We start from the raw sequence: 15,400 nt of genomic DNA on the forward strand, positions 1-15,400 counted from the left end.
GGGTCACACAGAGTTGGACATGACTGAAGACTCTTGCAGCACAGAAACTACAAGAAGAACAAGGTTAGTCTCTCAAAATACTATGGAAGATAAGCCTTCTGAACAACCTCCCTGCCTTGCACATTTTCCCCTTGGAATCTTTGACATACCAAAGTCGGTCTAATCTTCCTCAAACACAGTTCTGGTGGCATCACAAAAGCCTCTGACAAACACTTGCTTCCCAAGCAATAAAACACAAACTTCTCCGCTAACATGCATAAACCCTGCACAATCTGGGGTTTCCAGTCTTGTATCTAAAACCACTTGACTCTCCCCAAATTCAGAAACCCACTCTCAACCTAGTCAGGTGCTGGACAATAAAGAGATAAAAGTACCTGACTGCACGATGCTTTCAGTTCCAGTGGTAAGATACAGGGGTAAACAATTAACAAGAGAACACAGTCAGTGATACAATAAAGGACACTGTTCTCATGTCCCAACTCCCAACAGAAATGATCTGTTCACTGTCCCCTCCTACAGGTTTTCCTTTGGGCTCTTTTCCCTTTCTTTCTCATCTGAACACTTTCTATTGTTAAATGCCCAACTCTCAGTGCCCCTCCTTTGGGAACTCCAAAGCCCACGTGCAAGGATCTCTCCCTCCTGTGGCGCTGAACGGTCTAACTCTTGTTCTTCCTTTACATCTTAGCTTAGATGTTTCATCCTCCAAAGTCCTCTCTCACACGGCCCCCACCTCCACCCCAAATCTGAGTTAGATAGTCCTCCTTTGTGAAGGAAAGCTACACGGCTCAAAATAGCCTGGAGTTAAAACTCCCCTCCAATGGTGGGGCCTTCCCCAGCATTCTATACAGAACAAAGAACTCCCCGACGCCCCCTCGCCCCCCGAAGGAAGGAATGGACATTAAGATTGATTAGGTCCAGCTCCCAGCCAGTCCCAGTCTTCAGCCGGCCTCAGGAATACCTTGCCCTTGTTGTTAAAAGTTAACTAATCCAAACAATCTTGAAGAAAAACAGCCCCCTCGAGACAATGTATTTCCGCATCCATGTTGCCTGTATACCTCCTCTTTTCTCCACTTAGCGCAGCAGCTCACTCATCTGACTGCTGCCCCTTCTCGCCTCATTAAAGGTGATCTGTTCCTGTAGAGTATAGGTCTCATTCTTTCTCCAAACCTCGCTTTCTCTGACTCCCTTAACGTACACTTTGTGTTCCCACAGCCCCTCATAATTCTCTAGTGTTGCCCATATCATGCTGCTTGCAATGTACCTGTCTCACTAGACTGTGAGCTCCTTAAAGGCAGAAAATGTGTGGATCCTCGCTCACCTGTGAAGCAAGTGATCTTAGTAGCTCAATGAACAAATGGAAAGGAGGCAGGGAAGAGTAAGCCCGTCATCACACGCACCCTCCTACTTGTATGTTCGTCAGTACTTGGGCTAACTGTTCTTTTTCACCTCCTGCTACCCCGTTCCCAAGTAGGCTGTCATCGGTTCCCCCTCACTGGGTTTGCACACTTCTCCAAGGTAACAACCTGCAACACACCGATCTGCCCCACTTGACCCTGAACTTTTGGAGGGCAAGGAGGTCTCTGCACCCCCAGAAAATAGCAGCAGGACAAACGAAGCTTCTAAGTATACTGATACATTTGAATGGAAAGCTTCCAGTGAGCAAAAACCATGTCTTCACTTTGTCTGTGGTGGACTCTGAACAAATCCACTAACTGTGCTCAACATGGTTTCTTGGCTCCTAAAGCTGAAACGACGTGGCCAGGTTGACAGCATTGCTGGGCCGACCAGAGGTGAAGGGACGGCGTGACTTTGCAAGTTTTATCACCTGGATATCTGTTACCGCATCTGTAAACTCTAGCGATGAGTCACTGCTCAGGGTCTGTCATTCTCGGGAGTGGTGTCCCTAAAACTTTGTAAACTTAATAGAAGATCCTGGGCATCATGAGGAACGACAAGTGGACGGACTGGGTGTAATCAGGGGTGGTGCACAGGATTGACAAATTAGAGGAGCCCCCATCCTCCACCTCAATCCCGGGGCTCTCAACCTCCCCTCCCCCATTTCCTTTCCAGAGCTTTCCAGAGTTCGGAGCCCCTCCAGTCCCCAGGGACAGGATGGGTGGGTTTGGCTGAGCTGGCGGAGGGGAAGAGCGGCTCGGATCGCACCCATTCCGTCGGGCCTCCGACCTGACCTCGGCCGGTCGCCCTGTCAGAGCCTCTGTCTGGGGCCCCACCTGCAAAATGGCTCCTCTAAGGCTCTCCAAGCCTACAGCCCGTCTTCTTCCACCTCTCGAGTGCGGACTCTCCCTCCCACTCTGACCGCGTCTCCCTCACAGGCCGTACGCAACACGACCAGCGCTATGACCCAGCCCAGGACTGCGCTCCGGGAAGCACCCTTCTGCGGGCCTCCTAGAAAGCCCGGATGTGGCCGAGATACCGCGAGAGCTGGGACGTGAGGGCGCCGGAAGCAGCGCCGCTCTCGCGAGACAAGGCGGAGCAGCGCCGGGAGCCTTGTGCAGTGTGGAGGTCGTTGGAGTCACTTGTCTGGTGACAGTTCCTTTGCCAGCCTGTCCGCGCCCCGCCCGTCCCAGCCATGCTTTCCGCCCTCGCCCGGCCTGCCGGCACCGCTCTCCGCCGCAGCTTCAGCACCTCGGCCCAGGTAGGCCCTGCGAGGGGCAGCCTGCAGGTGGAGGCTCCCTGGCCTAGGCCACGTGTGTTCCTGGCTCGCGAGCAGCCTTGACCCCGGGTCAGTCAGCTTGGACCGCTGGGCCGCCTGGTGCAGACCCGCAGTTGTGTCGGCTGGGTCGGCCCTGATACTGGGCTGGAGGTGCGCGGGAGAAAGTCCCGGAGTCAGGGAGGTGGGAAATAGTCCAGCTCCAGTACCGGGGCTCTTCTCCGAGCCTGCCAGTTCATCCCCAGAGTCTGCTCTTGACCTGTGCTCCTTCAAGCTTGAGAAGCCAGGGCTGTAGGGCCTAAAGTAACTTACCTTCCGTAGTATTCTGAGAGACTAACCTTGTTGTTGCAGCTTCCGTACCAGCATTGTGTAATTTTTAACTTCATAGTGCAGACGGAGCTACCCAGGGTAGAACACTGGTCCAAGGTTACACAGTCTTTTGGCCAGAGGATTAAAATTCCCCTCTCCTGACCACTGTAATTTTTTCTTTTCGGATCACCAAGCCTTCCCTCTAAGAACCGGAAGACTGCTTCCTCTTAAGGACCTTTTGAACGCTGCTGCCTGCGGGTGGGCCGCTTGGGCCTGGCTTGGCCTGGGACTGCTTAAGCCTAAGCTATTTTTAGCCGTCTCGGGCAGCGATTCCTAAACTCTGGTGTGTATCAGAATCACCAGAGTACTGATAAAGATCAGAGACAGAGGGTCAGTGAAGGAGGTAGGACCTGCTGGGCCTCTGTTTTTATCAAGTGCCCCGGGTGATTCTAATACAACCCAAGTAAGTGAACCCTGGAATGCCCACATCGCCTCTTAAGTACCTTGCCCTAAAAGGGAGGTGATTGTTAAATGAGGTTCTGCATTTCTTAGCCTCCGCCTTTCAGACCCGTCTCCTGTGTGTTCAGTTCATTTGGAAAATAAATACACACATAAGTACCTTTGAGTATCTGCTTGCCCAGAACTGTGTTGGGTGCTGCCGGTGATACTGGGGTGAGTGAGAAGCAGCACTTAGCCAAAAGTGAGTAAGCTTAGGACCCTAGGACGGTGGGGGTGTTGAAGAGTGACGCTGAGGAGTGGGGGAAGGGACCTAACTGAAGATAAGACCCATATTTGCTGCTATGATTTCATGAGGGGTATTGAGAGAAGAAGGAACATGGAGAAAACCAAGGCTTTGGATTTTGGAGTTGAGTTGCTAAGGTAGGAAAAACTGCTCAGAAAGAGTGATGGGAGTTGAGGGTGGTATTGATATCGGGAGCTCAGGTTTGGATATGCTGAGTTTAAAATTCCTACTGGACATACAGACAGAGTCGTTGAGAAGGCAGGTGTAGAAGTCAGAAAGATGAGCTTGAGCCAGATGGTGCATTGGCCTAGAGACTTTAGATCCTGTGTCATTAACCGGAAAAATGGAGTGAGCATTCAACCTGCGTGTATTTATGTCTCTGTATGTACTAATGTTTTAATATATAAACACAAGAAAAAAATTTAAAAACAAGCTGTTAAATAAAGTTTGTTATACAGACTTTAGAAAGCAAACTTGTGAAGGAAGTGTTACTGTATATCCATTTTCAAAGCCCATTGCTAAACAGTGTGCCAAACACTGGGAAGGGATGTGAAATCTGGCAACAGCTTGTTCAGGAAGAGATCATGCGCTGTCCTGCAATAGCAGAGATTCATCTCACTGTAAAGATTCCACCATTTACAAGTTATGTTTTTATAAATATTAGCTGAGCTGATGAAACCTTATACAAAAAGTAACATGGCCTCATTCCACTGAGAGTGTGTTGCATTCATCTTGTTTGTCACAGGGGACTGATTGATCCAAGAACCCTAGTTGAGGACACCAGGTCTGTCTGTTTCCTGGTAGATGTTAATTCTTCACCTGTTAGATAGAATTAAGACATAATCTTTGACATTTACATCCCACACACCAAGGGGACTGTGCTGTGCTCCCCGTGCTGGAACCCTGGTCAGTCGTGGGAGCCAGGCTGAGAAATCTGGGCATGAGGAACTTGAAAGGATTTTTGAGCAAGGCAATGATGAAACCTTTGAATTTGGGAGAGGATGGTTGAGAGGTAGAGCTGAGGACCTAAGTTAGACAGTGGAATCAGAGTGGAAATCAGGGGCAGGTTAGGAAGATGTTTGAGATGCCAGCTCCTTCGTGTCTTAACTGGGTGTCTCCAGTAAGGAAAGAGGCAGAAGATAGGAATAAAGGTTTGAATGTGGGTGAACACAGGTGCCATTTGGGGACAGGGATGGGAGAGGTAGCGAGGATAAATTTATTTACACATTTGGGTTAGTGGGACCAGTGGAATGCCTAACAGAACTGGAGATGTGGAGTTGGAATCTGGGAGTCCCTGGGATTCGGAACAAGGTGTGAGGGTGATCATTGAAGCTCCAGAGGTGGGTGAGATTCCAGACTTCAGGTTCTGGGTGGTTGGTCCAGCTACTTTTCTGTGAAGTCAGGGGTACAACTTTAAAAAAAGAACACGTGAATTTGAATCTAACTTGTAGTATATCCCCTTTCGAGTTTTAATTTCTTCAAGCAAATCACACTGTGTATGAGGTGTTTTTTTGAGGGCTTTTTTTTGTTTTGGTTTGCTGGGTTTGCTTTTGTTGACAGAAGCCCTGTATTGCTGGCTTCGGTTGCTATGGAACACAACTTGGAGCCGTAGTGTAGACGCTGCCCTCCAGGACTGTGTACCAGCCTTTGAACTCCCGCAGAGGCTCTTTTCTCAGTTTGTCTTCTTCCTGGCCTGCTTGCCAGTATAGGCTCCCCTTCTCGTTTTGTGAGTTTAGGCTGGAAGCAGCCTCCCTGAGGATGGCTGGGGTTTGGGTTAGGCCCTGCGCAAGACCTAGAGGGGAGAGTGCCTCTTGTGTAAGGGGAGTGAGCTTTAGGGCAGGACTTCGCTTCAGGACAGCTCTTTGCCCTCAGCTCCTGAGCATCTCACTGCCTGGCCACTCGGGAGCTGGCCAAGGTCTGTTTCACTCCTACAGCCCCCAGGTCCAAGCACTGGCCCATTGGTAGGATTTCAGAAATATTTGTTTATAGTTTTTAAAACTGCATGTTGCAGGAGAGGCTTCTGTTAGCAGTCCAGCGGCCGAGTGAGTAGTCTGCTTGTCTCTCGAGGGTACGGGAGAAGTGTGCCCTGACCCTCACAGCACCTGAAGGCACAGGTTGTCCCCCGTTTTCCTGAGGCATGCCTCTGAACGTCCGGAAAGAAACAGGGCTTTGGGGTGGTAGGAATACCTTCGCCTCTTCGTTTGGGACCACTGCAGTAAAAGAGGCCAGGGGCCGCAGTCTGCAGTTTTTACGTGTGAATCCTTTTAATGCTGAGTCCGTCTTCAGAGTCCTCTCTCTCTGCCTCTTTCTAGAACAATGCTAAAGTAGCCGTGCTGGGGGCCTCTGGAGGAATTGGGCAGCCGCTTTCGCTTCTTCTGAAGAACAGCCCGTTGGTGAGCCGCCTGACCCTCTACGATATCGCTCACACGCCCGGAGTGGCCGCCGACCTGAGCCACATCGAGACCAGAGCGACCGTGAAAGGTACTGGGCCCGCTGACCCCACAGACCTTTCACCTCTTCTCCCCAGGAGACCAGGATCCAGGTTTAGAGTGAGATTCTTGGGTGGAACTAGGTGTTCAGAGACTTGGGGTTTCCGTGTCCATTTTAGAATTACATTTTATGAATTATTGCAGCTTTTTGCACTTGCATCTGAAAATGTAACTAGTGTCTTTCAGAAAAACAACAGTGGCCTGATCTTCCCATTTACAATTTTGTATGATTTAAAATAATAGGAGGGTAGGGGGAGGGGTAGGGGAGCCTTCTGCAGGGACGTGGGGGCAGTAAGCGGTGCTGTCCCTGGTGTGCTGCCAGTGCCTTCCGGGCCGGGCCATCCCTCCACCCCAGGGTTTCCTCCGCCAGCTTCTTCAAAGCACAGCCACCTTAGGGAAATCTGAAATGAATATAGGTATATTATCCAAGAAGTCATTCATAATCACATACAGTTATGTATAGCCTGCTCATTATAGTAGCGTTTATCCACGTCACCAAATTTTTGGTAAAATCATTTTTAAAGAGTTATTGTAAGTTACAGTTTATTTATTGTTATACCCATGCTCTTGGCCATTGGGCTGTTTTGTGTTGCGCTGTACTGTAAGTATTTATGTAAGCATAAGCATCTTGTTATCTTTACATTTTGTTTAGGATCGTAAAAGTAGAATGAGCAAGTAACGGCTGCTTTACAGCTTTTACTGTAGAATGTCAGATTGCTGTGCAGGAGCCTCGTACTGCTTCCTGTCTCCACTGATGGTGTGAGGCTGCCGATGGTGTTTGCACGTGTCTTCAGTGGGTGCAGACAGTACAGAAGGTTGACTTGTCAGGTCACTTGCTTGTGTGCCTTCCAAGGTCCCTGTGCATTAGTTGGCTTACTTTCTCTTGGGCTGTATATTTCAGAGTTTCCAGAAGCTCACACAATAGGGAAAAGTCAAATCAAAGCAGATTTTGGTCTTTGGAGCCAATTCCCGAGATGTTTGAAAGTGAACCCTCTTCTCCTCAGGTGATAGGAATAAGCAAAGCCGGTGCTAATATGTAGAGTCCCTGTGTGTCGTGGAGTCTCTCTCCTGGCCTCCAGTGCACCTTCTGATCTGACCCCAAAATGGAGTTTTTGTTAGGATGACCGTGATGTGGAATAAGCAGCTCTTAGCGGGAGCTGAGCAGGACTCCGAGGTGCTGGCAAGTCGCGTCAGATAAGGCCAAGTGGCCGAGTTGGATGCTTATGCCGTTCTGTAGGGGGGCTGGGCCATAGAGGCTGGGGAAAGTGGAATGAAAGGGACTGTCCTGCCAGCTGGAGTCGTCCAGACCATGGCGGTAGTTCTCAAGGAGAGGAACCCCTTCACAGATAGCCCTTCCATCCTGTCTTGAGGCCTGTGGTCAGATTTGGACCTGGGTGGGGCTGTCCTCCTGGGCTCTCTGCGGGTCGGAAACTGTGAAATTGCTCACTCGAGTGTTTTTTTTTTCCAGGCTATCTCGGACCTGAGCAGCTGCCAGATTGCCTGAAGGGCTGCGATGTGGTGGTCATTCCGGCGGGAGTCCCAAGAAAACCAGGTGTGTGTTGAAAGCCTTGCCTAGTGTCTCCCTGAAAGTCAGCTAAGGATGTGGTTTTCCATGAAAAGTGGAGCTGGTTTTTTCTCTGCTGCAGAAAAGATTCCAGGCTCCCAGATGCCCGTGGGGTGCAGACAGAGCCCTGCACAGGTCACTGGGTCCCCTTGCCCAGTCTCTTGGGTTTTCTGCACGGAACGCCCTTTCTCCACGCATCTCTGCCTTGGAAGGCTTACTGATCCTCCTCGGGTATAATCCCCTATCTCCCGTCCCCACACTCGATCCACACTGACCTCTGTCTTGGCACTTGTCACACTGGGTCATTTTCCCTACAAGACGGATTTACTTGACAGGGACCCTGTGTCACTCACGTTTCAACATCCTTAACAACAAACACACAGCACTTGGCACATGTTTGGGAATTCGTCCTGTGCTCTATGAACAATATTGAATTGGATCATTCTCAGGTATGACCCGAGATGACTTGTTCAATACCAACGCCACGATCGTGGCCACCCTGACCGCTGCCTGTGCCCAGCACTGCCCGGAAGCCATGATCTGCATCATCTCAAATCCAGTAAGTACCCGCCGCTGGCAGGTGGGCGTCTGCAAGTGCCGCCTGAAAGCTCAGCGTGCGGCTGTGCTTAAAGTGGAGAATGAGCAGGTTGATGTGTGGAAGTGGATAAAGGGGATGCATACTAAGAGGCCTTAAATTATTTCCTAAGGATTCTTTCTGGCCTGCACCATGTGAGTGGTAACCTGAATTTCCCATCAAGCATGTGCCTTTGAAGGCAGGTCACTTCCCCTCTCGGTGTCCTAGTCCTTCCACCTAGAAAGGAGGTCTGCTCCTCAGGCCGCCCGTAGATGAGATTGCGGCAGCCTGTTAGCTTCTTTGACTGTGCTCCACTCAGGCTCTGCAGTTCCTGCCACTCCGGCCTCTCCCTCCTCACACTCACACCTGATCACATACACGGCCGCCTCCACTCGCCCCTACCCAGGCCCTGCTCGCTGGTTTTTGCAGGAAGATTGTTCCTCAGTTCAGAAACTCCGGGTCGGGAGCTGTGTCCCCCTGAGAAGTCAGCTAGGGCGCGCATGCCCACCCCAGCAGGGCCCCTGGTTGCATTTGACAGCAGCCTCCTCCGTCCCTCCCTCCTGATTGAATCTGGACTCCGGTCTCCGAGTACGAGAAGGACCCGGGTGAAGTGTGATGACAGTGCTGTTGACTGAGGGACGTGGCCGCAGGTGAACACCCCGAGCTTGAGGCCAGGGCCTCTGGGAAGAGGGACCAGCCCTTTCCAAGCAGCTCCCCTTTCCTCAGGGGCCACTGGTCAGAAGTTGTTGGGGAGCTGATTAACCAGTACCTGATATAAATCTTGCTGGTTTTGTCTTAATTCTTTCCATGTACCAGGTAATATGTTAAGCGTTTGCCGTATATTAAGACACTTAGCCTTCAAAGTAACCTCATGAGGTTACTCTTCCATCTTTACAGATAAAGAAACTGAGTCCCAGGGAGTTGATGTAACTTGCCTAGGGTTACAATGCAGAGTGCCAGAGCTGGAACTTAGCCCTGGGCCATCTGAGCTTGTAGCTCTGTACTAGGCTGGTTTTTTTTTTGTTTTTTTTTTTTAAAGAATGGTCTTTAGGGCCTAAGGCCCAGCTGGAGCAGAACCTGGCTTGCAGAGCCTTCGTCACATTTTTAAGTTGACTGTTGAAGGGTCACGTGCATATGTGAACTTTGGGGTCGGAGGTCACCAAGGGGAAGAGTGCCCGCAGCAGTGAAGGGCTTCTTTCACATGGCAGGGTGGGGGGCTAGGGGACGAAGCAGTCTTTTAGAGTAGGGGGCCTTCCATGGTGAGGCTCAGTTACCAGACAGGGCAACTTAATGTGACACCTTCGGGCTTGCTAATAGTCGGATGAGATTTTTCCTTCTGTCGCATGGCTCTGCTCTCAGAATGCAGGTGAATTCTGCCTTTCTCTTGGATTTACTAGGTTAACTCCACCATCCCAATCACAGCGGAGGTTTTCAAGAAACACGGAGTGTACAACCCCAACAAAATCTTCGGGGTGACTACCCTGGACATTGTCCGAGCCAACGCTTTCGTCGCAGAGCTGAAGGTGAGAGCCGCATCGGGCGTCTTTCACGTGGCCTTTCTGATCCTCCGTGTCCATCCTTGGCTCACTGATGGGCGTGGAGGACACCAGGGCCCCATAGGCCACGTGTAACCTGAGGGTAGTGTTAAATGTCTTCAAAGCTCACCTCCTTCATGGGCGGCAGCTCTCACGTTTTCGTGGGGAATGCAGACGGGCGCCTGCGGGCTGAGACTGGCCAGCGCCTGCATTGACCAGCTCGTCTCCTCCCCGCAGCATCCAGGGTGCAGGCTTTCCCGGGGTCTCTCGCTGGCTGGAGCGGGTTGTGCTCCTGGTACTCTCCACCTCTGATAACTGGCCTTCGCAGGATTGACCTGCTCATCGTTAGGCAAATGATAAGATCAGCAAACAGGATGGGCTTGGGCAAGCTCCTGAGATAGTGTCAGCGTTGTTATCCCGGTCTGTGTCCTGATTCGCTCCTCCTCGGGAACGCTAGTGACTTAGACTCCCCTCTGCTCTCGCCAGCTGCCGGCTTCTTCCAAGCTGCCTTCGTCCTGGGGTGGGTGTGGCACCGGCGCCGGGTCCAGAGTCCTCAGTGTGTTTCACAACTCACTGTCTAAAGTCCCTGGTTGTGGACCCTGCAGAACCACTCCTCCCTCCCCAGTAAACATCCCTCCTGAGCTTCAGACCATTTTTTGTGACTCTGCAGAAGAGGTTTCCCATCCTACCTCCCGCCAGTTAGGAATAATTGCCATGCACGTGGCTTGGAGAGAAGGGCAGGCACAGGATTTGACCTCCACCTTCCGCCCCTGCACTCAGCACCTCTCTCCACTGCCATTCTTGCTGTGGCGTGTTCCTCAGCCTCTCTTCTCCATGGGGCAGATCCTGAGACGTGGCCCCAGGGCCTGGGAGCTCTGTGGAGTAAAGTGGAAAGAGACGCTTTAATTCCAGAGATAGTGAGTTTGAGCAAACTCTGGGAGATAGTGAAGGACAGGGGAGCCTGGCAGTCTGCAGTCCATGGGGTTGCAAAGAGTTGGACATGACTGAACCGCAACAATTTTGGAGACAGTTGGATTGAATAACCAGTTCAGCACACGTGTGTTTGGAGTGGGATTGTTGGTGCCATGTCCCAGGTGCCCAGCCTGGCACCCTGTGCAAGCTCCTTGCTCCGTTAGCCCTCTGCTGCTGGGCCCGCCCACCCTTGTGACTGGGCTCCCCTTGCTGGGTGAAGCGGGTTCCTAACTCAGGGCATCTCTCTCTAGCAGCTGCAGCGTTTGGGGACTGCTAACAATGGCGCCCACTCCAGGACTCTTGCCTGGAAAATCCCGTGGACGGAGGGGCCTGGTGGGCTGCAGTCCATGGGGCTGCTAGGAGTCGGACACGACTGGGCGACTTCACTTTCACTTTTCACTTTCGTGCATTGGAGAAGGAAATGGTAACCCACTCCAGTGTTCTTGCCTGGAGAATCCCAGGGATGGGGAGCCTGGTGGGCTGCCGTCTGTGGGGTCGCACAGAGTCGGACACGACTGAAGCGACGCAGCAGCGGCAGCAACCCCTCTCCCATAACTCCCACCAGTGTCTTTTTCTGTGATAAAAAATACCTGATTCGCAGATTCTCGGCGGGAGGCAGGGGCGGGCAATCATGCCTCAGGTTTAACAAGTGAATCAGCCGTCTCAACAAGCCCCGCTTAACTAACTGTGGCGTCGTGACCCCTTTCCACGTGGTTCCCTCCTTTTGGTTCCAATCACTGAGCTGACAGACTTCTCAGCCCTGGCTTTTCTAGAATCTCGCTCTCGTGTGAGGGAAAGAGAATCTGCTTTGTTCACGGTGAACACAGTGTGGGCACGTGAGTCTGGGCTGACACGGGCGTGACGGCAGGTGTGGGAAGGAGGGCTGCCGTCCTCTGGTCCCAGGAAGCTGTCAGGCTGAGGGGGACCAGCTGGGACCCTCCACGGAGGCAGTTGCCAGCCCGTTGTGAAGGGAGAACCTTACATGTCCTCACCAGACGCCAGGTACTCCTCACTGCACGTGTTCAAGCTGACGTCAGAGTGTGCGGGCGCGGGGGCTGGTGGGAGAGGTGAGCGCAGCCGGACTCGCCCGCGGCCTCTCTCCCGGCTCCTTTGTTTTGTTCTTGAGTTTTGTGGATTTTCCAAATGTTGCTGCTTAAGGTGCATACGATGGGTTTGACACTCAAAGTGCTTGTTTAAAAATTAATCAGACTTCACGCTTTTCCTGACCAGGATTTGGACCCAGCCCGAGTCAACGTCCCCGTCATCGGCGGCCACGCTGGGAAAACCATCATCCCCTTGATCTCCCAGGTGTGTGTCACGGGTGTGTGTCTCCTCGCCCGGAGGCCCCAGCCCACGAGCGCCCTTCAGAGGCTGACGGTGGGGCCCTGGGGCAGGCAGACCTCACCCTCCGTGGTTACTGTGAAAGGATTCCCACTGTGGGTGCAGCCCCACCCCACTTGTCTGGGGGGGTCTCCCGATGGCCTGGGGGCTGTGGGAGCAAGTGTGGCCAGAAGGTGTTAGAACGGCCAGCTCCCACACACCCTGAAAACTGCTGGTGGAAGCACCCCCTGCCTTCCCGGTTAGGTCAGAGCAGGCAAGGTCTCTGTATAAAAATGAGGAGACAAAGTAAACACCCCCGAGAATGAGATAAATCACCTCGGAACCTCTGACCTCGGAAGGAGATACTGAGTAAACACTTTAACTCTGAATTGATGGACATCCCTTAGAGCGAGCATTCAGTGCCCTTGACCCCTGTCATGAAAGACAGGGGAGGGCGGAGGGAGCAGTCAGAGGCGCGATCCCTGAGTGCAGTGGGCCCTGCCAGGACCCTGAACAGCAGAGGGAGGTAGGGGGACAGTTGGTGACCAGTGAATAAGGTCTGTGGTCTAGTACATCACACGTGATACTGATTCTCTGCTCTTCATAACTGCATCCTGGTTATGTAAGATGTTAACGTCAGGTAAGGCAGGTGAGGAAAATCTTCCTGCTATTTTTACAGCATTTTAGTAAGTCTAAAATTAGTCCAAAATAGAACAAGTTTTTAAAAAATGAGTAGGGATCTCACTGCACCGCCCAACAAAGTCAGCTTTTTCTTTAAAGAAAGAGTCCTGATTTCCCACATGAGCGCGATGCCCGGCCCCCATGGGCCAGGGGTTAGGAGGGCGCGGGACCTTGGAGCCTGACCCTGCTCATGTGGTCCCTGTGGCTTCTGCTTGCAGTGCACCCCCAAGGTGGAATTTCCCCAGGACCAGCTGACCACCCTCACCGGTCGGATCCAGGAAGCTGGCACAGAGGTGGTCAAGGCGAAGGCCGGAGCGGGTAGGTCTCAGGGGTGGCCCCGGGCCCTGGTTAGAGTCTGAGCTGAAGACACGAGCGCCTGGCAAGGAGCAGAGCCTTTTCTCAGTTTCACCTCCATCCACTTGACATGCCACCCCCCAGTCAGGGCAGCTCGGCCTGCTGGGCGGCGTGGAGTAGCGTCTAAGGTCAGCAGAGCTAATTCCATGCCGTTCATGCATTTGTCAGGTCAGGGAATGCTGACATACATTCCCGATGACTAGAAGGCTGGAGGTTATGCAGGTAGATTTTCAGCTGGCAGGAGAGCGCGCCTGGATCTCCAGGTCACAGCGCTGGCGTGGCTGACCCACATGTGTCCTCCTAGGCTCTGCCACCCTGTCCATGGCATACGCTGGAGCCCGCTTTGTCTTCTCCCTCGTGGACGCGATGAATGGAAAGGAAGGCGTCGTCGAATGTTCCTTCGTTAAGTCCCAAGAAACGGACTGTCCGTATTTCTCCACACCATTGCTGCTGGGGGTACGTACCTGGGGGCCGGGGCTCAGCTGAAGGAGGAGCGCGTTCTGTAGTGGAGAATCAGCTGCTGCACCTGGAGCCTTCACTCTGTTACTCGGATGTCCGTGAGCTGGGACCATCCCGCCGCCTTTGGAGGGTAGAAGCGCCACCGAATCAGGAGCAGGGAGACACCTCCGTCTGTGGGGCTGATGGGCTCTCATGGCTCCAACAGCTGGTTGGCAGCGACCACCAGGGCAGCCATCCTAACGGGACCCTTGTGTCCCGAGGCGGCTTGCAGACGGCTCCCAGTAGCGGCTTCCCCACACCAGCCTGTGCTTGTCCTGAGCCCAGGGCCTGCCGAGGCCTGTTGGACCTTCAGTTCCAACGTTCCTGGGCCGTTGTGACAGGGCTCTTCTAGTCAAGTTGCTGGCTTCAGCCAGGCTGGTTTGGACAGCTGTCCAGTCTGCTTGACTCCTACCGGGTGTTCAGGGAGCAGCTTGCCGTGTCTCAGCCATGGGCACCTGCTGGGATCCTTCCTCTCGTGCCCAGAAAGAAGCCCTTCCCACAGCCCCCTGGTGTCCACAATCCCCGGGACTCACTCTGAAGAGGTCAGTCCTGGAGCCCTTTGAGCAGGTGTGTGTGGCATGGTGAGGCCCCGGGCTGATGGTTCTGACCAGGGAGCGTCTGAGGAGGCCTGGATGGCAGGCTGCTGTCTTCCTAATAACCAGCATTTACCTACGTATTTACATTGGGTTCTGGTGGACATTTAAGTGTTTCTTCAGTCCTTAACCAACTTGGGAAAGAAACTAGCTCCGAGAAGTAAGCTCTATGTTGGGGAGAACAACTCGTGTTACTAATTATTGAATTTTTTGTGTACCAACTGACCCAGGTTTGTTCTGGCAGCCTTCTGTGAGGCAGATGAGGAGACAGACCTGGCGTGTGAGCAATCGGGCTGTGTGCACAGCGAGTTCTGGGGCCTGGCCCCCAGCCTGGGCTGGCTGACAGCAGCCTGAGTTCCCAGCACAGCTCACACCCGTCCCTTCCTGTCCCATCCCATCTCCGATGCGTGTGACTCCCTCCACAGGCTGCCCAAAGCCGCCGGCCACTGGTGTAGACAGGCTAGGCGGGGCTGACGAAGTTACAAGCAGGCTCTTCTGTAACAAACTCATTCAGGGAAGCTTTCTTGTAAAATATTACCATCTCCCCTCTCTCCTTCAGAAAAAGGGCATCGAGAAGAATCTAGGCATCGGCAAGGTCTCCCCTTTCGAAGAGAAGATGATTGCTGAGGCCATCCCTGAGCTGAAAGCCTCCATCAAGAAAGGAGAGGAGTTTGTCAAGAACATGAAATGAGAAGGCGCTTAGCGAGCAGTCGGTCTCCTTAACTTATTAAGGCATCATGTCACTGTAAAGCCATTTCAGATACTTTTGTCGTTTCAATTTGCTTCGTTGAGGAGGATTGTATTAACGAACCACCCCTTTGCAATCTCAGTCAGTCTGTCGGTGCATCAATAAAAGCAGGCTTTGATTTTCTTTTTCAAGGTCTCCTCCAATTAAATCCTGTGATTTCTTCCCCATTAGAGCCTACTACAGAGTGTCTGTCTGGCGTCTCTCCCATCACGAGTCAGAACTACATGTTATTTAAAATTTAGACTGAAGCATCCTGGTCTCCTCAGTAGCTTCAGGTCTAAAATCTCTATCAGTAACTGCTTCTCACGCCTGCGCTGTGAGCTGTCACGCCCCTGGGCTTGTGAGGTGGG

The 15,400-nt window shown here is 52.4% G+C and overlaps 2 protein-coding genes across 11 annotated transcripts in view; one reads left to right on the forward strand and one right to left on the reverse strand.

The window, feature by feature from the left end:
- STYXL1 (serine/threonine/tyrosine interacting like 1) overlaps positions 1–3,272 on the reverse strand; it is a 32,693-nt gene extending 29,421 nt beyond the window's left edge. For 2 of the 10 annotated variants that reach the window (XM_061401953.1, XM_061401950.1), the window contains exon 1: positions 3,010–3,272. In XM_061401953.1, the coding sequence (XP_061257937.1) occupies positions 3,010–3,037 (28 nt within the window). In that variant the 5' untranslated portion in view covers positions 3,038–3,272. The other 8 variants (XM_061401948.1, XM_061401952.1, XM_061401954.1 and 5 more) reach the window with 8 other exon arrangements.
- Positions 2,427–15,181, forward strand: MDH2 (malate dehydrogenase 2). Its single transcript, XM_061401970.1, has 8 exons — positions 2,427–2,656; positions 6,035–6,203; positions 7,680–7,763; positions 8,225–8,334; positions 9,747–9,872; positions 12,087–12,164; positions 13,076–13,175; positions 13,516–15,181. Exons 1-8 carry the CDS (start codon positions 2,591–2,593, stop codon positions 13,695–13,697), a joined length of 915 nt encoding a protein of 304 aa, XP_061257954.1. The 5' UTR covers positions 2,427–2,590; the 3' UTR covers positions 13,698–15,181.
- The last annotated feature ends 219 nt before the right edge of the window (positions 15,182–15,400 follow it).

This window comes from Bos javanicus, chromosome 25 (genome assembly GCF_032452875.1).
Source record: "Bos javanicus breed banteng chromosome 25, ARS-OSU_banteng_1.0, whole genome shotgun sequence".
In the NCBI taxonomy this organism is placed as follows: domain Eukaryota; kingdom Metazoa; phylum Chordata; class Mammalia; order Artiodactyla; family Bovidae; genus Bos; species Bos javanicus.